This window comes from Triturus cristatus, chromosome 11 (assembly GCF_964204655.1).
Source record: "Triturus cristatus chromosome 11, aTriCri1.1, whole genome shotgun sequence".
Taxonomy (NCBI): Eukaryota; Metazoa; Chordata; class Amphibia; order Caudata; family Salamandridae; genus Triturus; species Triturus cristatus.
In genome coordinates, this window is record NC_140594.1 from 507,332,482 (window position 1) to 507,354,322 (window position 21,841).

General features: G+C 43.3%; 1 protein-coding gene across 3 annotated transcripts in view; it reads left to right on the forward strand.

Annotated features, from left to right (window-relative positions):
- LOC146784493 (zinc metalloproteinase-disintegrin-like VLAIP-B) overlaps positions 1-21,841 on the forward strand; it is a 278,449-nt gene that overhangs the window by 232,824 nt on the left and 23,784 nt on the right. For 2 of the 3 annotated variants that reach the window (XM_085633318.1, XM_085633320.1), the window contains 2 exons: positions 680-769; positions 2,560-8,446. In XM_085633318.1, the coding sequence (XP_085489444.1) occupies positions 680-769; positions 2,560-2,586 (117 nt within the window). In that variant the 3' untranslated portion in view covers positions 2,587-8,446. Of the gene's footprint in view, positions 1-679; positions 770-2,559; positions 8,447-21,841 lie in introns of those variants that run through there. The other variant, XM_085633319.1, reaches the window with a different exon arrangement.

Genomic DNA, 21,841 nt, shown 5'->3' on the forward strand with positions numbered 1-21,841 from the left:
CGTTTTTTCTGCAGTTTGCGGTGCTCCGTGTAGTACGGCTCCACAAACTATGCCCAGGTCTACAGTTAGTGTCCACTGAAAGCATGTGCTGATACATTTTACGGTGACTGAGATCTGGGCTGTAAATCAAAACCAGCCTGGGCACAAATATTGAAACCAGGCCCACAATGCAGAAGGCCACATCTACAATGGGGTCATAATGGCTTTCATTGTTGGGTCAAGGCAGTCCATCCACCTGTGAAAGCATCCTTATAGCCTGCATTCCTCCTAGAAAATGCCAGAAGGACAAAAGGGTCAGTCTGGCCTTGGAAGGATTTTCTGGTTAATGACATCACAATAGGTCTCAATGCCCAAAGAGGCATCATCAAACAAATAACCGTTTTAGAATGCCGATTGTCAGTGAGTACCAATGCAGAATTGGGTATAGACCATTTATTATTCTCTAGGTTGGATAACCCCATTAAATGCTCAAAAAATTGTACCTTACCCTATCCCAAGAGAGCTGTCAATAAACCTCAGACTCTATCCATTAACATCAAATCCATGGGTTTAGCATTGCAGCAGTTGTGGTACATTATGTGTCAACATTTTCTTTTTTTTAATATACCAATTAGGTGATCGAAATTAATTTGTCTCTGGAGTATTTGATTCATATATAGCATATTTTATTTCATCTTAGGGACAGCAACTGAATGTTCCGCCACCTGTTCCAATGTCAAAGCCAGGCCAGAAAAAAGGTCCACCTGTTCTCCCACCAGCTCCTCCACAGGTAAGGCTATAGCCAAACTTTGCAATGGTGCTTATCAAATTGACTTATCTGCAAAGGTTCATTTATTTTACACCTTTCTAATTTACCTCACTACGTTTGAGAAATGCATGAACGTTATTAACTGGGGAGAGGATGTTGCGTTACTGCCAGAGCTTCCAGCTTTGAACTGAGAAACCAGGTTTGAGTCTCTGCATCGATTCAACATCCTGTGGGCAGATCACTTAATCACCCCATGCCTATAAATATGAATATGACCATATGTAACTGGTGCTCTTGTAAAGTGTACTGATATCTTCGTGTTGCGTTTTTGCTCTATGAAACTGCAGAACAACAAAAAAACTGGAAGTTATTTCCCTTTGGACAGGAGACTGTTTCTATTTTCTTTCCATAACGTTTGAACATAAGTTCTGAACACTACAGTTATGACTTTTTCAATACTGCTCCTAGTTCTCTGGAAGCTTTGTGTCATAGCTTAAAACATGAATGTCATGATTGAAGATTATAGAGTTAGAATTTCCTCCATTCCAATTCTTCAATTCTTTACGTAAAATAGCTGTGCTTCCTATCTTGGATCAAAGTTCTGAGCTTTCAAGATCATAAAAGATCAAATGCTTTTACATGTAGGGATGAAACAATTGTAAAACTATGTAGAATATGACCATATAAGTAACCTACTGTGCTATTCAGTCTGCATACATCACCATCTGTTGGTTAAAGGTGAGATGATACTGGCACAGGAATGTTAACACATCAAAATGTAGGCATTGTGAGTTATTGTGCCTGGAATTGGAAATAATCATACAGACCTAAAACTGCTAAACCTTTATTTATTTATTTTTTTATTTTTTTACTACTACTAGTTAACCTCAGTTAAGGGCACATTTCTGATCAGCTGTATCTTCTTCCCTAAACTAGCTGTAAATGTGAGAGGATGCCATGGCAGGTTTCAAGGTGGAAGCAGGCAGCGTTGAGGGCAACAGCATTTTGTGCCCTCACCCCTATAGTGTTGCAGGGGGTTGGGTGTGAGTGAGGCTATGCCTCAGTGAGGAAACATCAATTTTTACAAAGCTCCAACACGCTATGCCTTTACAATGCGGGCAACCGAACAAACGTGTTGTTGTAACAACTTGCGTGCTAAAGGAACGCATCCTAACAACGCCTTCGTTCTAATGCCATTGCAAAGGTATACGTACTAAATACATGCAGGATTGCGTCCTACTCCCGCCTTAGTCTGCACCCCCTGCTCCGTGCTACGGAGGTTTACCAAAAGAGGAGCAGGTAAAACTGAGACTGGTGTTCTCACACCTAGTAATCCTAATCCTTAACTTAAAAGAATAATTGACAACTTTGCATTTATAATCTTCATTAAAAATATGTTATTTTCCACACAATAACAGAAAGTCTTTAATACTTCTTTCTATTGCCAGTATAAAAGAGATTTACAGAAATATAGCACATAAAACCAGTCCAAGAAAACAACCGCCTCCCCCCACACACACACACACTCTGAATTGGTAACTATGGCCCAGTACTCCCTCTTCGTTCACTGAACAACTCAAATTGGGTGCCCAAGTCCTTTCACATTGACGAAAGATGATGATATTTTCTTTTAACAGAAGTGTACAATATGAAAGCAATGGACCCTGGTCCGGTTCAAATCCCTTTTGAAAGCCGTTGAACATTACACTAGGAAACCATGTGGAGGTGCATTGAGGTAGCAATTGAAACTACAATAATGTCATGATTTGATTTGATAGTGTATAAACAGTCTTTTTTTTCCCTTCGTATAGGCTTTGAAACCTAGACCGAAAATATAAAGCCGCAGAAAATGTGTCCAGTCGTAATGGAATAGATCCTGGAAGAGCATAGAAGTGATCTTCCCATGTGCAGGGTCACAACCCAATTCTCCTTGTTTTAGAATATGCACTTTAATGATTTTAAAAGAATACATTTCCAAATATTTTCTCAAATGAATTTATTGCAGGATATACATTTGTTACAAGCGCTCCAATTTTATAACTCAAAATGCCCTGCTGTACTTAAAGAAATCTGTCAATGATCAAGCTACAATCTTGATGTACTGTATGTTGTCTATGGTCACCAATGCATATTTTTCAGAGTCTGAGATATCGGAGATTGGAATATTATGGGTTTGCAGAGTTTTAACCCAAAGGGTGTCCACTTCACTTTCTTTTCAATAGCATTCAGAGCTAAAACCAGGGAAAGGTGGGGCATCAAAACTGCATGCTACTATGACTTTGGTCAAACCAAACACCAACAACAACCTATTAACATCAAGTTGTATACATGTTCTTTTCATCACTGATTTACAGTTGTGTCTTTAAACTAATGCCTGAAACCATTCTTGAATTAACATACACTGCTCTAATGAAGGGTTGAAGACCAACAACAGCAGTGTTGAAGAATGTGCATGTTGTGATTCTATATTGTTCCTGTATGTCATATTTGGAAATAATTGCAGTTTTAGTGAGCGCTCATTATTTCACGAATGAGACATAGAGTTATTTGTTGTTTTATTTTCTCAATGTCTTAACTATATTCATTTCCTTACTGCACTAAGGAATACCGCCCCAGAATGTTTTATATTTTTTAATTATAAGTTGACCTTAAATTATTCAAATTAGAAGTGTGTTGAGAGCTTTCATATCATTGTGTAATGTCCATTGGTTTTTTCATCATCCTGTCTATTCATGTCTGTAGATCAAGGTGTCAAGACAGGCTATGTTGTTTCAGTGAGAACTTCCTTGTCAAAGTATGCACTTGCCATAATGGATAATTACTTTTCCTTTGTAGTCAATTACATTTTTTTGATTTGAGTACATAGAGGAAGTAGCTCACAAGTTTTGATGTATAAAAGGGAGCATACTCACACTGTGGTCTACAGAACTTTAGCTAAGGTTTGCTTAATTAAAAGTTCTTGATGACTGTCTAATGAGATCAAAATCATTGTAATGGAACTATATGTTTGGCCTGCATGTAAACCTATAGTTATTAGGAATTATTTACTATATGTGAAAATATGTTTTCATGGAAAGAAACTATTTGTGAACAAGTTAAATTCAGGTTTAACAGAGTTTGTCTATTGGCCTATAGACCAGGAGGCAAGATTTATTTGAACTTCCTATTCATTCAATTGGTTATAAATATAGTTGTAAATATCATACATTTTATATGCATTTTTTGGTTAGGACCAAGTAAGATGCTCATTTTAAAATGAGGGTCTCATTCAATGATGCCATTATAGTCTAGATAGGAAACAGGATTGTTAAACTGTGGAGAGAAAGATTACAGTATTGATTTGAGCAGTGGCAGAAGCCAACACTATGTGACTCCTACTGAGTATATTGGCATCTTTGAAGAATAACCTCTCACTCTTGATACAAGCAGGAAGGCTTTTTTAAGACGAAAATACTTGAACTCTTGCAACACCAATATGTACTATAGTCGAGAAAAAAATGGCCTAACATTTCCAAACAAATGTACATAATACCAAGTGATTGAAATAATATATAAATGTTTGTTTAGTTGGTTTGTAGAATGATACTTGGGCACCCTACCTGAGCATGCTACTGTAATAGTGTTTACTAGAAGTTGTTACTTCAGCCTGGTCAAAAGGAATGGGGGATGGGACCTAGGCACCTTCCAAATCCGTATTTTGTCCTGGCCAAATGTTTAACATTGGACTTAAAACAATGTCAGGAAATCCTTTACCAGGGTGGAACTAAAAACAGTAGCTGCGCAGATGTCCACAAGGCTTGTAAACCTAATTTGCACTCCCGCAGTAGATCACAATCAAAAGCTCCAAGTGTGACAAAATGCTCAAATGTGGCTGAGAAGGCCACTTTTCTTTGGATGGGTTTTCTGCCTTGTCCCTCTCTTTCATGAATGAAAAATATCTGTCTGGACTTTACACAAAATTCATTAACTTCTTGGGTGATCCAAAGATTTCAAAACTTTAATCAAAGACTTGTTGGATACCAGGCAGCTAGTTCATGTTATAGGAGAGCTCATCTCAGCTCCAGATCAGGTCCACAGAAAAATGTACAATTGATGCAGGTTTCTATGATTTCTCTGCAGCAGCTCCGACTCCTCAGTTCGCCAGGGACTTTTTCAACATGTCCATGTGAAATGTCTCCCATCTATGAGTAGTGATGATTATCTAGTTCTAAATATTCTAATGGTCAATTTCTAGGCAGCCAAAGCGTCTCTTAAATCCAAGATCTTCTGAGTTTCCCGTTTAGAACACAATTGTCAGTATTTCTTTCTGGACTTCGGCTGTCACATCCTTGGGGTATCCTCATTTAGCTCTTGGAGCAGCTTTCCAGTCACAGAATCATGATAAAGCTGGAGATACAAGTCTTTCCACACTCCTCTATCAAGCAGATAGGATTTTCTTTCTGCGGCTTTAAACAAATCTTCTGTTTTTCCATACTTATCATCTTGCTGTCTGAGAGTGATCATCAGTGAACTCTTGAAAGGTAAACTTACCCAATGATTGGCAAAAGTGTCCAAGCAAATCGAACACATTTCTTGAAGACTTTCCACTTAATGTTTTTAAATTTGAGACTTTGTTCCCATTTTAGAAAAATGCCTTACTGGAATAGTTATTCCAGTGTCCTTTGCACTTTAGAAAATCGAAAAATCAGATTCCCTTCTGCCCATTTCTCACTTTCTCAAAAAAATCTCTTACCTAGGTTTTCCCACTTTTGCCTACCACAGATAAAAATAAAAATCACCACTCCTTCACGTCTTATTGGATCACATCCTATAATGTGAGAAGTTCTGATTGCTTAAGGATGACCCTACTACAGAAGGAAGTCAAATATTGTGGCCGAGTTTTGTGATCTTGGTGTCCCTTTAAAAGGCAATGTAATACATTAGTTCGGCTTTTGAGTGAGCTAGATTTTATTTTAGGAATTAGAATACTGTAACCCCAGGACAAGTGAGGGGCGAACCTGGTCAATGAGATATGAACTACCGGGGTTCAGTAGGGTAAGGGCGTTAGCCCTTACCTAGTATCACTGTTAAGATTTTGGCAGGAAATCTAGTCAACTCGAAAAACTAAACGAAGAGGTTAGATTATCAAAATGTAAAGTTTCATTCATTTTTTCATGTCTATTTACTTTCATGTTGCATAGCTGGAGTTTGTATCATTTACCTGAGAGACTGTCATTTTAAGATGTTTTTTCTACATTGCACATCAAAACAAAGACCTTATCAGCCTGTTGCACAAATGTTTGTTAAGAACCTGTTCTACGTTTTAGATTTAGAGGGGGAAATAGTTTTCCTTCGTTTTTGCATTCTATATTTCAATTTTGGGCAAATGTGCATAAACGTTGCACACAACTACATCTCACTTGCCAAGTATCAGATAGTGCAAATTAATGGCAAAATCCTTTCCCCTTTTTTATGGTAGAGTACATATCGTTGATGCTTTCTTATTAGCACCCTTCTACTCCAGATGTTCAGACTCCAACAATTAGAAAACATCGGAGGGAACGTGACAAACATATAGTACATTTCCTGCGTCATACTTTTAATTGATTAAAATACAAATTAGGAAAAATTAGACCAGCTTTACCCTCTCACACTTTCTCCACCCTCCATCCCATAAAGTGTGTTGGTGCTGTATTGCTCTCAATGGGGTCTAACACTGTTTTGAGAACATTTTATTTTGAAAGCGGCTCCTGTCCTTTTTATTACGGTGTCCAAAGCAAGTCTGGGAATTGCACAAAATTATCAGGTTATCCACATCAAATACATTTAAATACAGTTAATAAAAATAGGGATAGTTCACACACTATAGCCAGTGGTTACCCTGAAATGATGAAATTTGTAGAACTAAGCTCTCCAAATAATTTATGCAGATTATTGAAATTCAGATACCCTGCTCTTGCTTGTTAAACTGTATATAGTGTAAGCAGACACATTCTATTTGTGCATTAGTCTCAACAGAAAAAGAAAGGGCACACAGCTCATCCCTTTGTATGCAAAGTTATTTTTTATGACAACATATTTCCAAAAGACTTTTACCACTATCAGTGCGCATCCAGTCACCTGGGTAATATGCATTGATTTTCTATATGTTACTTGTGGCGTGTTTTTTTCAAAACTGCCACAAATGTATTTTATAAGATTTGTAGTATTAATCATGCGTAATCTTAGAACACTGTGAGGCTTCTTTTCAAGCCCCTTGCGCAATCAGTGCATCATGCCTTCTATATCCCACTGAATAGTACTGGTCCCCTGAGCTGAAAATTCCATACCATATTCTGGTAATGCATAGGTTTTTGAGTTTTATGAGTAATTTCTTTAAAGGCCAATGGTAGCAAACAGTTGTATTCCTGGAGTTGGTGGTCGGCACACAGTGAAACATAGGCTGTGTAACTCACACGGTCACTTAGGAATTTATAGCACATGCACAAGAATTTGAATTACAAATGCTGTTAATATATTGTCAGTTAACCTGGATGTTGAGGGATCGGTCGCGGTCTATGGAGTAAGTTTGAATATGGGCCAGGGATTTGGAAACACAAGGCTGATGGAACCAATGCATCAATTTTCACAAGAAAGAAAATGTTTTTAAGAAGACATCATTGCTACACACATTCTGTGACCAAGAGGGTTGTTGTGTAGAGGATTCTAGAAAGCACACACAATCATTCAATCTAGATGGCTAAAGTGGCAGCATTTAGATTAATCATGTTCTAATAATAAAAGTATGGAACAAATGTGGTTATGTATTGGGCCACTGTCGGCCCATGCAAGGCACATCAAAAGGTCGCCGAATAAATCCTTTTCTACAAAAAATTGTTACTTTACCCAATTATGATGATTTAGAGTGGTAAAAGCAAGGGTTATTGATAACTAAAAAAACAATACCAAACTACCTTACTCTCCCGCATCAGGATGTTTTCGTTTTTAGTTCTGAGTTGGAAATCCTGATTAATGGCAATAAAATGTCTTAGTACAAGCATAAGTTTGGAAAACAAAATCAAGCTTAGTTGAAAGCCTGCTGTCTACTATTGAATGAAGCATCCGTCAGTAAAAAAAATGTGGTACCAATTCTGTGTGTAACTTATATTAACAAAAAACTTTAGTTTGCTTGATCATACAAATGTCCAGTCTGTGGTGTGTCCACTGAATATCAAAACAATAATATTGATGGGAAACAATTGAAAATAAAATATTGACAGGTAAGTAAGTCTAGATTTCCTATACCCAACTCTAAATATAGGTACAGTATGTATATCTTCAATAAATGTAGTGTATCTATTCTTCTCTAAATTCACCTACCTCCCTATATATTGCCCCTTGATATTCTGTCTTCAATATTCTTGTTCCACAGTATTGTTGGTGTCGATATTCAGTAGAACAACCCGGTCTGCCACACTATTACTGTGCCACTAGAAATCATATTGTGACATGATGATGGTATTTTATAACCTGCTTGAATATGTGTTCATGTTTTCATCATAAAAATTTATCGGTTTACATTTTCTTTGAATTGTTCATGTCTAGGATCAATGTCTTTTTTTATTAATAAATATCTATTTTTATTCAGGGATGTAAATTTCCTAAAACTAGTTTTTATGGTGTTGGAGATTATTGTATATTGTGTATGTATATTTTGAATAAAAAAAAATCTGAATAAAATCCTTAGTATCAAATGTTTGGATTTTCTCGAAACATGGAACTTTGATATTTCATATGCTTATCCTAATGCTTATCTAAATGTGTTGTGCAGCATCAGGTAGACCTGTAAGACTTGTTGCCAGAAGGCAATAAAAAACTAGTTATCACAAAAGCAAAATTCTGTTCTCCTCCTAAATCATGTCTAATCATTTTGACAAAAGTTCTAGTCCTGTGAAACCTAGATTTGCACTCACTACTACGGGGCCCAGGATCAGGCACCTGACAGCAGATATATTCGATGACTTAGTAGAGATGGCCCCAGAATATTCCAACAGTGGAACTTTATAAATTGGGAAGTTTATAATCACTTAAATGGTGTATCACATCTGTTTATGTACTGAAGCACTAATAGGGTCCTTTAGACCTAGTTTCTTTCTGACAAAATTAAAACAAAGGCGTTTCGCACCTATTTTAGCAGTAGCACTGAGTTGGAGTTGAGCACTGACTCCTGTGTTTGAACGGGCACTCATGAACAGAGTTTGCATGTTATCAATGGTCCCTTTATACTTGTGCATCAGAAGTAATAAATAGCACATGTAAAACCGATGCAGCGGCTTCATGTGCAAATTAGTCGCCGTATGTTTATGCAAAAGTGCACAAGTGCAAAATGCTCCAGGAGTGTTTTTGCTGCCCATGATTGGGTGTGGGTCTAAACAACAGCATTAATGATCATTGTTCGTGAACACATTCAGAGCAGTAGCACACATTGGCAAGTCTTTTAATCCAATTTCTGACTTGTTTTGTACATGTTTCTGAGAGACTGTAGACGTTTGTGAATTGCACTTGTAGCTAAAGAGAAATGACGCAAAACATAAATATTCAGTAAACAGTTATCCGTTTGTGGATCTATATTAGGGAATAAAAATCAATTACAATAGATTGTGGCTGTGATGTTGACATAACTTTATTGCAGTCGCAGAATTTTGTGGTATCTAGGATAAGAAATTTAGGGGGCCAACACAACCAATTATGTGCGCGATATATGTAGGATGTATTTTTCGTTTAAAATATTTGCTTTAGATTTTTCCTTCTTTTACCATATTCCTCAACCATGCCCCCTTTCCCATGACCCATTGCATCCCCCCATCACCTGCATCTTTCTTCAGCACCACTACCTTTCTTCCACATCTAACATCAAGCACTCTTCCTTCCCTCTACTTCTCTTTCTCTACATCATGGGTACTCACAAACTTTCTCTCGGGGCCAAATTTACAGTGTGGTTTGTGGCCGAGGGCTGCACCGGTGGGGGCGGGGTCAGAGGGGGTGGGGCAGGGTTAAAGCAAAAAAAAATTTGACCATGAGGTTGTACACAGGTCCCTGCAGCAGACGCCTTCGTCCACTGAGCCACCAGACCCGGCATACACACATCTCTCTCTCTCTCTCCCTCTCCCTCTCCCTCTCCCCCTGTCTCTCTCTCCCCCTGTCTCTCTCTCCCCCTGTCTCTCTCTCCCCCTGTCTCTCTCTCCCCCTGTCTCTCTCTCCCCCTGTCTCTCTCTCCCCCTGTCTCTCTCTCCCCCTGTCTCTCTCTCCCCCTGTCTCTCTCTCCCCCTGTCTCTCTCTCCCTCTCCCCCTCTCCCTCTCCCCCTCTCCCCCTCTCCCTCTCCCCCTCCCCCTGTCTCTCTCTCCCCCTGTCTCTCTCTCCCCCTGTCTCTCTCTCCCCCTGTCTCTCTCTCCCCCTGTCTCTCTCTCCCCCTGTCTCTCTCTCCCCCTGTCTCTCTCTCCCCCGCCACCCTCCCTCTGCCACCCTCCCTCTGCCACCCTCCCTCTGCCACCCTCCCTCTGCCACCCTCCCTCTGCCACCCTCCCTCTGCCACCCTCCCTCTGCCACCCTCCCTCTGCCACCCTCCCTCTGCCACCCTCCCTCTGCCACCCTCCCTCCGCCACCCTCCCTCCGCCACCCTCCCTCCGCCACCCCCCCTCCCTGCTGTCTCCCCCCTGCTGTCTCCCCCCTGCTGTCTCCGCCCTGCTGTCTCCCCCCCGCTGTCTCCCCCCCGCTGTCTCCCCCCCGCTGTCTCCCCCCCGCTGTCTCCCCCCCTGCTGTCTCCCCCCTGCTGTCTCCCCCCCTGCTGTCTCCCCCCCTGCTGTCTCCCCCCCCTGCTGTCTCCCCCCCCCTGCTGTCTCCCCCCCTGCTGTCTCCCCCCCTGCTGTCTCCCCCCCCTCTGTCTCCCCCCCCTCTGTCTCCCCCCCCTCTGTCTCCCCCCCCTCTGTCTCCCCCCCCTCTGTCTCCCCCCCCTCTGTCTCCCCCCCCGCTGTCTCCCCCCCCTGCTGTCTCCCCCCCTGCTGTCTCCCCCCCTGCTGTCTCCCCCCCTGCTGTCTCCCCCCCTGCTGTCTCCCCCCCCTGCTGTCTCCCCCCCCTGCTGTCTCCCCCCCGCTGTCTCCCCCCCTGTCTCCCCCCCTCTCCCTAGTCTGTCTCCCTCACTCTCCCTCGTCTCTCTCCCTCTATCTATCTCCCTCCCTCTATCTATCTATCTCCCTCCCTCTATCTATCTATCTCCCTCCCTCTATCTATCTATCTCCCTCCCTCTATCTATCTCCCTCCCCCTCCCCCTCCCTCTATCTCTCTCCCTCTCTCCCTCCCTCTGTCTCCCTCCCTCTATCTCTCCCCCTCTATCTCTCCCTGTCTCTCTCCCTCCCTCTGTCTCCCTCCCTCTATCTCTCCCTGTCTCTCTCCCTCCCTCTGTCTCCCTCCCTCTCCCTAGGTCTCCCTCTCCCTCTGTCTCCCTCTCCCTCCCTCTCCCTCCCTCTGTCTCCCACTTTCTCGCTCTCTCTCCCTCTGTCTCCCTTCCTCTCCCTCCCTCTCCCTCCCTTTTTTTCCACCCAGACTGCGCCTCTCTGTCTCCCTCCCTCTGTCAACCTCTGTCTCCCTCCCTCTTCCTCTGTTTCCTTCTCCCTCCCTCCGTCACCCTCTGTCATCTCACCCTGTGTGTGTGTCAGCCCTCAGCCCGGGCTGAGACAGCTTCCCAGCGGCACGCACACACAGCCGCACTGAGATAGCTTCCCAGCGCGCACACACAGCCGCACCCGAGTACTTCACAGGTCTTTAAAAGACCATTTACATGTTAATAAAGCTTTGTTGTAGTTCACCTCTTAGGCCCCTGCATCTCCACTTTGACAATCACTGGAATCCCCCGGCCCCCACAGAGCAGAGTCTCAGAGTCCGGGCTGCTGCAACCGGCAGTGTTTGATAACACTATTTAATATATATTTTTTTAAAACACAGGTAGGATGTCTGCAAGGTCCACGGGCCGCCAAGGAAGGCTTGCCGGGCCACTGGCGGCCCGCGGGCCGTACTATGAGTAACCGTGCTCTACATTAACTCCTCCTTTTCTTCTCTGCAGTTCACATATTCCATGGTCCTCTTCCAAAGATCTGTTCATTGTCACTCAAATGCCTTTCTCTTATCTCGGCCCGAATGTAATATTAGTTAAAGGGGCCCCAGTGCAAGGTTTTTCAGACTGGCGAACAAAATTAAGTTTTGACTTTGGGTGCTCCCCTTACCCCACCAGAAAGGCCATTTTAGTCTGTTATATTCTGCTGGTGTCAAGTTGCTATTGGGGTTGTACAATAAGGCCTTTGGCCCTAGTGCTTCATGTCAGCACTGGTCTACTATGCCCTAGTGAAACCTTGCTGGCAAGTGGGCCCACAAAGTCACTAAACCCCAAACTCAAAGTGTAGCGCCTTTGCTATATCAGACTTTGAAGCTAAATCAAGCATTTGTAGAGCGCACGAATCACCCGTGAGGGTCTCAAGATGGTGGGGGTGGGGGGTGCAGCTAGTGCTTGAACAGCTAGGTCTTGAGGTGTCTCCTGAAGGTCAGCAGGTCCTGGGTCCGTCGCAGCTGGGTGGGGAGGGTTTCCATGTCTTGGTGGCGAGGTAGAAAAAAAAGATCCGCCGCTGGTGGTCGACCTGTGGATGCGTGGAACGGTGGCGAGGACAAGGTCAGCGAGCGAAGCTGGCGGTTCGGGGTGTAGAAGGTGGGTCGTTTGAGGTATGCTGGTCCGGCGTTGTGGAGTGCTTTGTGAGCGTGGGTGAGGAGCTTGAAGGTGGTCCTCTTGTTGACTGGGAACCAGTGCAGGTCTCTCAGGTAGGCTGTGATGTGGGTGTGGCAGTGGATGTCGAGGATAAGACGTGCGAAGGCGTTCGGTATGCATTGCAGTCTTTTCTGGAGTGTTTCCCGTGGTTCCTGCGTAGAGGGTGTTGCCGTAATCCAGTCTGCTGCTGACGAGAGTCTGGGTGAACGTCCTTCTGGTTCCGGTGGGGCTCCATCTGTAGATCTTGCGAAGCATGCAGAGGGTGTTGAAGCAGGAGGAGGAGACGGTGTTAACTTGCTGGGTCATTAAGAGCGAGGAGTCCAGGATGAATCCCAGGTTGCGTGTGTGGTCGGTGGGTGTTGGTGCGGCTCCCAGAGCGGCCGGCCACCAAGAGTCCTCCCAGGCAGAGGGGGTGGTGCTGAGGATGAGGACCTCTGTCTTGTCTGAGTTTAGTTTCAGGCGACTGTTCTTCATCCATTCGGCGACGGCCTTCATTCCTTCGTAGAGGTTGGTTTTGGCGGTGGCAGGGTCCTTGGTGAGTGAGAGATCAGCTGGGTGTCATCGGCATAGGAGACGATGTTGGCAAGCGGTTCCATGTAGACGTTGAAAAGGGTTGGGTTGAGGGATGATCCTTGGGGTACGCCGCAGGTGATCTTGGTGGCTTCAGATCGGAACGGGAGCTAAAGACAAATGTGCCAATAGACCTCAATTCTCACCTTTATCATCCTGGCCATTATCTATCTGCACTTTAATCAGAAAAAGGAGCAAAACCTGTCCTATAGAATTACTACTTAGATCCACACGTACTAAATGCCCCACAATCCTGATTAAGTAATCTCTTACTAATCAGTAGCAAGAACTGCATATCCACACCTCTTCCAGTGCACACCTGAAATTTCACTTCAAAAACCCACTCACAACTGTCAATGCACGTCAACACTGATGTGAACCACCAAAGCAGGCCAATTTAAAGCTGATTTAAAAAATTTCAATATATAACATCAGTGTGTAACAAAAACAGTTTGTACTTCAAGACACAGGTTATAGTTTTTTTTTTTTAAGCGAAGCAGCAGTAACTGCTGTGTTAGTCTGGAAGGATGAGCCCACAAATTCTTTACAAGGCTCTACAAAACATGGCTTTCCAATGACTTCAACCTCCCCATCTAACAGCTCCTGTTTTGCTTGTTTTTTTGTGAGCCATAAATCTACTACTGCTGTTTTGTTTAGAGTGGGGCAAATGGCAGGAAGCTCCAACTCCTGCCCCTTCCGTTGTGACTGCAGTGCATAACATTAACCAGAAAATGTTAATGACACAGAAAACTAGAAGACGACCTTGCTATTTACACAGTAACATGGTTAGACTAATCTGAAAAGGTGTTTCAAGGATCAGTAAAATTTGAAATTTCCATAGTTGGGAATTGTTGGAGTGGGTAGATTCAAACAAAATGTATTGAGAAAAATTCCACAGAGATTACCAATGGTGACGGAAATCTCTATCGGTGAACCTTGGGTGGAGAACGCTGGAAGAGTGATGTGATCGGTTTCTTTCAAAACAACATTTAGTGACTAGACGTTCTTCCCTAATTTTCAATTTAATATCTAATACTCATGAAAAATAGGAGATGGGTGTAGGAAATGAGAAAATGCTTTGACTAGGTACTAGTAAACTCATTACTTGGCTTGGAGAAAGAACACCAAAAATGCCCACCCACAAGAGAAAAAAAACTTCTCTCCTACCCCTTCAGTGTGAATACATAAATGAATAACACTATTCCGAGTACTCTAAAGATGTCCAAAGAGAAATAATCAAACTGGGCACACAGGAGGGATGGTGGGAGCGTCGTGAGGACTGGGGCATGAAAGACAAAACCTTAGTAAAGAACTTAGTGTAAGCAATAGTCAGGCCCATATGCCAGACCATAGTTTGTAATTTCCATTGTACCAATCCAGACAGAAAGTAGCCATATGGAAACCAGACTTACAGGAACAGCCTCATCAATGACGCACAATTTGAGTCTTGTGGCGTTGTGAGCATGGGACCCACATCTGAGTATACTTATCATGTTTAGGACAGACCACTTAAAAACAATGCTTTAATGATTCGAGGAAGCCACCGTATTGCTCATGGCCAACTTCCAGACCATCTGGCTACTCTCTGTCTGTATTTGCATAATTAACATAAATTGATGGAATGTGTCCTTGAGGAAGAACAGGTTGGTAGCACTGATAAATTCAAACATGCCACCCATCACTTTTTTTAGCACTTCCAAATGAAGTGCCAAAGAAGACACAAGCAGCAGTGAACACCCACCAACATGCCAAATAAGAAAATGTAAAATCCTGATTCAAGAGAGGAAGAATCCTTCCCAGAAGCCACCCCTGCCCCAGATGAGAGTACTAAAGAGATTAAAAGTACAAGTAGCTTAAACAGCAGACAGCACAAGCAGAGTAAGTGTTACCATACACTGCACTTATCATAATGCATATCTGAGTGAACTGAGTGCTGGGATGTGAGGCAGTGTGCCCACTACCCCTTTGTTTGATAAGGCCCCCTTGAGCTGATGATATCTGATTGATGCACCTATACTCAGAGTGGTAAAGCGAGCTGAAAATACTGTGAACAGCATTTCCAGAAACTCTAACTTGTTACTCTCTATGATCAAGGACAATTATTTTGAATCATGTGTCTAGAGATACACAGCAGTATTTGCACCAACAATGGTGAAAACTAAAGACTTATACTGAAGAAAGTGTTACCAATCACTGCATTTACCATAATGCATCGGAGTGAACGGGATGTGAGGAAATGTGCTCCTTTCTGCCTTTGTTAAGCATGAGCAGAGAGTGAAGGGAAGCAGGGCCCCAAAAACCTGATTACCAGCAAGAACCAACCCATAATATGCCAGTGTGGAGAGCTCAGAAATCCAAAGCTACAGGTCATTGAATGCATTATGCACACCTTGCAATATTAGAAAAAAAAGCTCAAAGGGACCATGAGAATGAAACACAAAGTACCACAACCACTGGTGCCTCTCAGCACAGCATGTAAACTCAGACCAAGCACAAATTGACTCACAGGGGAAAGGCCACCAATTATGAAGGTCTGGGGGCAGGAGAGTCCAAACTAGGTTTCTAGGAACCATTTTGAGACTGGAGGCCGCATCACACTTATAACAATCCTACAAACCATGGGGATAAAGGATCAAAATATTGAATTGCTTGCCATAAGTTGCACAGAAGAGTCAGAAAGAGCATGTGATCTTAATTGCTTACCATAATTGGCATGGAAGGGAAAGACTCAGCAAGAGCATATTATTGCGAGTCAGAGGAAACCAAAATTAAGGCACCAAATTACCCCAGGTTTGAGGAGGTTTAATACAAGCCCATCAAGATGAGAACTCAAGGGGTGTGTGAGCAGACCTCACACCAAAAAAGGCAGGGAACACAGCCTAGAGCCCCTTCAAGAACTAAAGTTAAACAGGGTCTACAAGTCGATCTCACAACCAGAACCAACAACAACATTTGTTAGGGTAGGGGCAAACTGTTTAATAAGAAAAAGTGCTCCAACTAGAGTAAGCTCATCCAAGACATTCCATGCTCCCAGCCACCACCCCATATGGGGCTGACACTATCAAAGACTCTATCCACTGAAGGAAGTAGCCCAATTTGGGTCACTGACGACCACCTCTCTGCCTTCTACGAAATGAAGAGTTGGTCAGACAGTAGAGAATACAAACCAATAAAAGTTTATTCAAAGTTCGCTCAGAGAGAGCAGAGCCCTGCCTGCCCAGTCACTAAGAGTGCTGCAGAGAGAGTCTAAGTTCAACAAGCATAACAATACATTATGTACATTTCAGGATCAATGAAAACACGCCCATCATGGAATTTTCAAGAGAGATGCAGCTGGACAGTATATTACAAAGAAGTAAGTTTCAGTTCTGAAGCCAGGCACACTTTGTCTATCAGTCAAGGCCATTCTGCCTGTGCCTGCTACTAGACAAGTGGGAGAAGGCTTACAGTCAAGGAAAGGCATGAGCAAATAAGAACAATGCATTCATTAGTGTAACACAAACTCGGTTCCAAAGAAACATAACCTATCGAAGGCCATTTCCGAGAAATGGCAGAGAATTCGTTTTGATCATAATACAAAATGGCACCAATATACAAAATGGCACCAATACACAAAATGGCGCCGCGAATGCGAAATTACGTGAAACAATACAAAAGCATCATTTTTATTCTAACACCAAAAAGCAAAAGACCACAATGAATACCAGCAGATTGGGTCAAGAGGGTAAATCCCTTGACCCTACAAAAACAAGGTAACAAAGCCTGGAAAGTACAATCACAGAAGGCCTCAACATCTAAAGCACCAGAACTCATGGTTCAATACACAGCTACAGTAGCATATCCTCTCTGGAAGACCCATCTCACAAAGGATGGGTGGGAAGCCGTGCTGGACTAGCCATAGCAGGCATCAGGCATTTCCTGAGGAGTCTTGAAGGGTGAATGCCCACTTTACAGCAGTGGGGCATGTTGTGCAGTAGTACTGCAAGATCAGTTACCAGTAACAAAAACAGCAGTGCTTCACACATGTACAACCCCCCCCCCCCCCCCCCCCCCGGGGGTTGGTCCAACAAATCTGCAAGGGCTGCTTTGAGTTCCCAGTCCGGCCCTTCTGGTAAAGACTCTAGGAGCCACTTGGCATGAACATGAAACGGCCATGTCAGTATAGCCCACAGCACTCCCAAACCTCAGTCAAATGCAGATGCAACAAACAAAGTATAATAAATCAGTCAAAAACAAACCACCTGAGAAACCCACACAACTCAAGTATACAACAAACAATAGGCAGAAGTGTGCCATTACAGAGAAAGGGTGCCCAACCTCAGACCTGAAAAGAGTGTGGAGGGATACATAGCACATCCCAACACCTAGCTGTAAGGTCCCACCTGACCCTCAGCTCTCTGTTGGGAAACTGAGGAGAGCACAACTAAAGGTAGGTATGTATTGGTATTTACATAGTGCAAACCTAGGTAAGAAACAATGGAACACTGTACAGGGGAGGGTTTTGGGAGATGATATACAAGATCATGTACATCAAATGGGATTATACAAATCTATATTCCACATTTGTAGGCACAGAGAGATTAAGTGATTTTCACAGAATCGCTTGATTTTGAGCTGAGAACCAAGGCTAGGATTCAAAGCTGGGTTCCCAGGTTCCAAGGCTGTCCGCTCTAGCCACTGGGCTACATTTCCCACCTATGACAAGAATACAGGCAGAGACCTACAAAGGGCCAGTAATCCAAAATCCCAGTCTGAATAAGCAAGAGCATAATACATTGAAAAAGAGGAGCCAATGCATTAACTCCAACCCCTGACTCTCCCCCTGATTCCTCGACCCCCCCCCCCACCAACCGGGGGAAGAAAAAAAAGGTCATGCAAGACTCCTGGACAAGAAGAGCATGGTTTAATACAAGCCTGATGTAATTCCCTTTTCCTGATAATGCCCAGATCCAACATGGAACATATGGTACTGCCATTCACCACCCTTCAATTCTACAACAAAAGGGGTGCAATCCCCATCAATGAAAGCTGCAATCCTATTGAAAGAGTGAGAATCACATTTTGATGAGGCCACACAACCCCCTGAGCTACCAGAAGCTAAAGCAAAATGAGCATTAGCAAACCCAATAGTTTTGTGTGTGTGAGTGTGTGTTTGTGTGTATGTGTATTGCCTGCAAATCTACAATAAAGGAACATTTTGGGGAGAAAAAAATATGGAATGTGGGTGTTGGACCCATTTGGTGAATAGATTGAATTAGGAGAGGTAAGCTGTACCCTCAAAGAAAAGTGCTATGAAATGAAGGCAGTAGGTTAACTTTATGCAAACTATTGCCTAGAAGATACTTCTGACAAAGTAGGTTTGTTAAATCCTTCATCTTTAGTTTGTGAATAGAAAAAGCTGTTAATCCAACAACGTTTTACCATGACTGCAAAAAAAAAAACACTAAGGAACACGCAAATGTGATTTGTGAATAGAGCTATTTCTTAACTGCAGGCTAAGGTATTCAAACAGCAAGCACTTTCAAAACCAAAAAGCAATAAACCAGCAGACAGTGTGCCAAAGTCAGCAAAGTAAAAACACTATGTGTCACAGTTTTCAAGCTACAAGTCTCAACCAGAGACCCACTCTGGCACAACAAGAAATACAGGAGACAGCCCATCACCAATGGTTGTATGACAGCGGCATGCTTGGCTAAACCACGGATGCCTCTCAAATCAATATGAAAAACAAATGTGTCTACAATGCAATCATTTACCAGACCTGCTTTTACCACTTAAATTTGTGGTAAAGGCATGACTGGTAAAGTAAGGGTGGGCAGCTAACTGCGCTCCGCCGGTGGAGTTCACGGAGACTGTGGCACTCCGTGCTCCACTTGGAGTATGAAGTTTAGCAAAAAAACTCTGCCATTCACCAATGGAGCAGAGTTTGCCGGTGTGTGCCGCTCACCCCATGAGTACCACATGACAAGGCACGGCATGCTTCTCGTGGCATGAGAAGAAACCTCTGTGTCTTCATGATGGTCTAGCCATGCACTCTGACTGAGACAGCTACAACCTACCTAGATCTAACATCCGTGACGCCTTGCTGAATTTTGGTATAGGAGTTCTGGTATCTGGTGTGGTATGTGCTGCTTTGTCTCGTGGGAAGAGGAGGGAACCATAGGAGAATACTATGCCACCATGATCATCATGTAAGGCCACACATAACATCCATGCTTGCATTTTTTTTTAATCTTGCCTTACTTTTCCAGCATAAATTCTTTTTTAGGACGAGTAAAGGCAATTTTATTATTCACGATGTCACTGATCACTCATTTCACACATTCAATAAATACCTGCTCCCCTGTAATCAGGCATCGTAGCACACCCGAGAGGCATTCGGCCACTCGGGCGGAAACCCTATGATGAAGCATGTCACCAACTAGGTTGGTGAGTGAGGATTCTTCTTAATAACATATGTGAATACTTTTGCCTTGTTCAATATAGTAACTCGGAATTACTCTTTTGTTGTTTATATATACTAACAAGCGCTGGCCAGAGGTGGAATATGTCCAGCCCTGGCTCCCAATTCTACCCACCAACTATGCTCCCTAGAATTTACTGATATAGGGGGATTACAAGTAGTACCTTTCAGTCTCCTCGTAAATTAGCAATTACTGGGGTTTGATTCTCCTGGTAACTCCTCATTTACCTGCAAATTTTCATGCGGTGGCTGCAGTTGCTTTTGGCTACCTAACTCTATGGAATGTACATGTTCTACTTGAAGGATCAGGCCGTATTCTGCAGCAGACGGAACTCCGTAGAATCGCACAGAGTTTTCACATAACTCACAGAATGCTGCAGGGTAGAACTTCACAAGCTCTGTCCACCACTATGATAAAGGGATATGTGTGGTAAAGTTCACACCCCAGCCTCCTTGCCCTGAGCCCTAAAAACAACCTGACACCTCTGAGCCCTAAACACAACCCCAACCCACTCAAAGCCTAAAAACAACACTGACCCCCTAAGCCCTAAAAACAACCCGACTTCCCCTGAGCTCTGAAAACAACCCTGCTTCCCCTGTTGAGCCCTGTAAACTACCCACCACTCCTAAAATCTACCCCCACCCCACAAAACTGGCCCCAGCCCCACTTACCAGACCACGTCCCCGAGCTCCCTCTCTCGATTGTTCCTCTTCCTGTGCCAGCTCATCTGTGCATCTAGACCGGCGGTACTCAAAGTACGGCCCGCAGGCCACCAGCGGCCCGGCAGGCCTTCATTGGCAGCCCAGGGACCTTGCCTTGCCGTTTCTACCTTTCCATTGAGGCCGGCAGTAAACACAGAAGATGACCGCAGGAGCATATGTATGCTCCTGCAGCCATCTTCTGTGTTTACTACCAGTCTCTGTGACATCACAGCACCATCGGAAAGCTTCTCAAAAGGCCCTTTAAAAGTCAGCTCTAAGCGCTTTCACAGATGACTTTTAAAGGGCCTTTTAGGAAGCTTCCTGTTTGGACAGAGACAAAGAAAGATGGAGAGCGAGAAAGATGGAGAGCGAGAAAGATAGAGACTGAGACAGATGGAGACAGAGATACAGATCGAGACAGACACAGATAGACAGACCGAGACAGAGTGAGACAGAGACAGAGACCGAGAGAGACAGACCGAGAGACAGACACAGAGACAGACAGATATAGACACAGAGACAGACCGAGACAGATAGAGACATAGAGATAGAGACAGAGACCGATAGAGACAGAGACAGAGAAAGAGATAGAGACAGAGATAAAGACAGAGAGAGACAGATAGAGATAGACTTAATAGAGACTGAAACAGATCGAAACAGCTAGAGACAGAGAGAGACAGACCGACAGATCAGACAGAGACAGAGACAGATAGAGATAGAGACAGAGTTAGTGATAGATACAGAGGCAGAGATAGAGACAGATAGAGACAGAGACAGATAGAGACAAATACAGATAGACAGATAGTGCCACAGAGAGAGAGAGAGACAGGGACAGACAGAGGCGGATAGAGACAGAGGCAGATAGAGATAGACAGAGAGATAGAGATAGACAGACACAGATAGACAAAGACAGAGCGTAGGACAGACCGAGACAGAGAGAGACAGACAGAGACAAAGAGAGACAGACAGTCAGACAGAGATAGACTGAGAAAGGTAAAGATAGAGACAGAGAAAGATGGAGAAAGATAGAGACAGACAGAGACAGAGATAGAGACAGAGATAAAGAGAGTGAGAGACAGAGATAGAGACTTGGAGACAGAAACAGATAGAAACCGATAGAGACAGAGAGAGACAGAGTGATACAGCTCAGATAGAGACAGAGATAGATACAGAGACAGAGATAAAGACAGAGACAGATAGAGATAGAGACTTGATAGAGACAGAAACAGATAGAAACAGATAGAAATAGACAGAGAGAGTCAGACAGAGACCGACAGATCAGATAGAGACAGAGACCGAGACAGAGATAGATGCAGAGACAGCGTTAGAGATAGATACAGAGACAGAGATAGACACAGACAGAGAGAGACAGAGACAGATAGAGACAGATAGATAGAGACCGAGACAGATAGAAACTAATACAGATAGAGACAGATAGTGCCAGAGATAGATAGAGAGAGAGACAGAGACAGTGAAAGATAGAGACAGACTGGGACAGATGGAGACAGAGGCAGATAGAGAAAGATATATATAGAGAGATAAAGACTGAGAGAGACAGACAGAAACAGATAGGGACAGAAAAGGATAGAG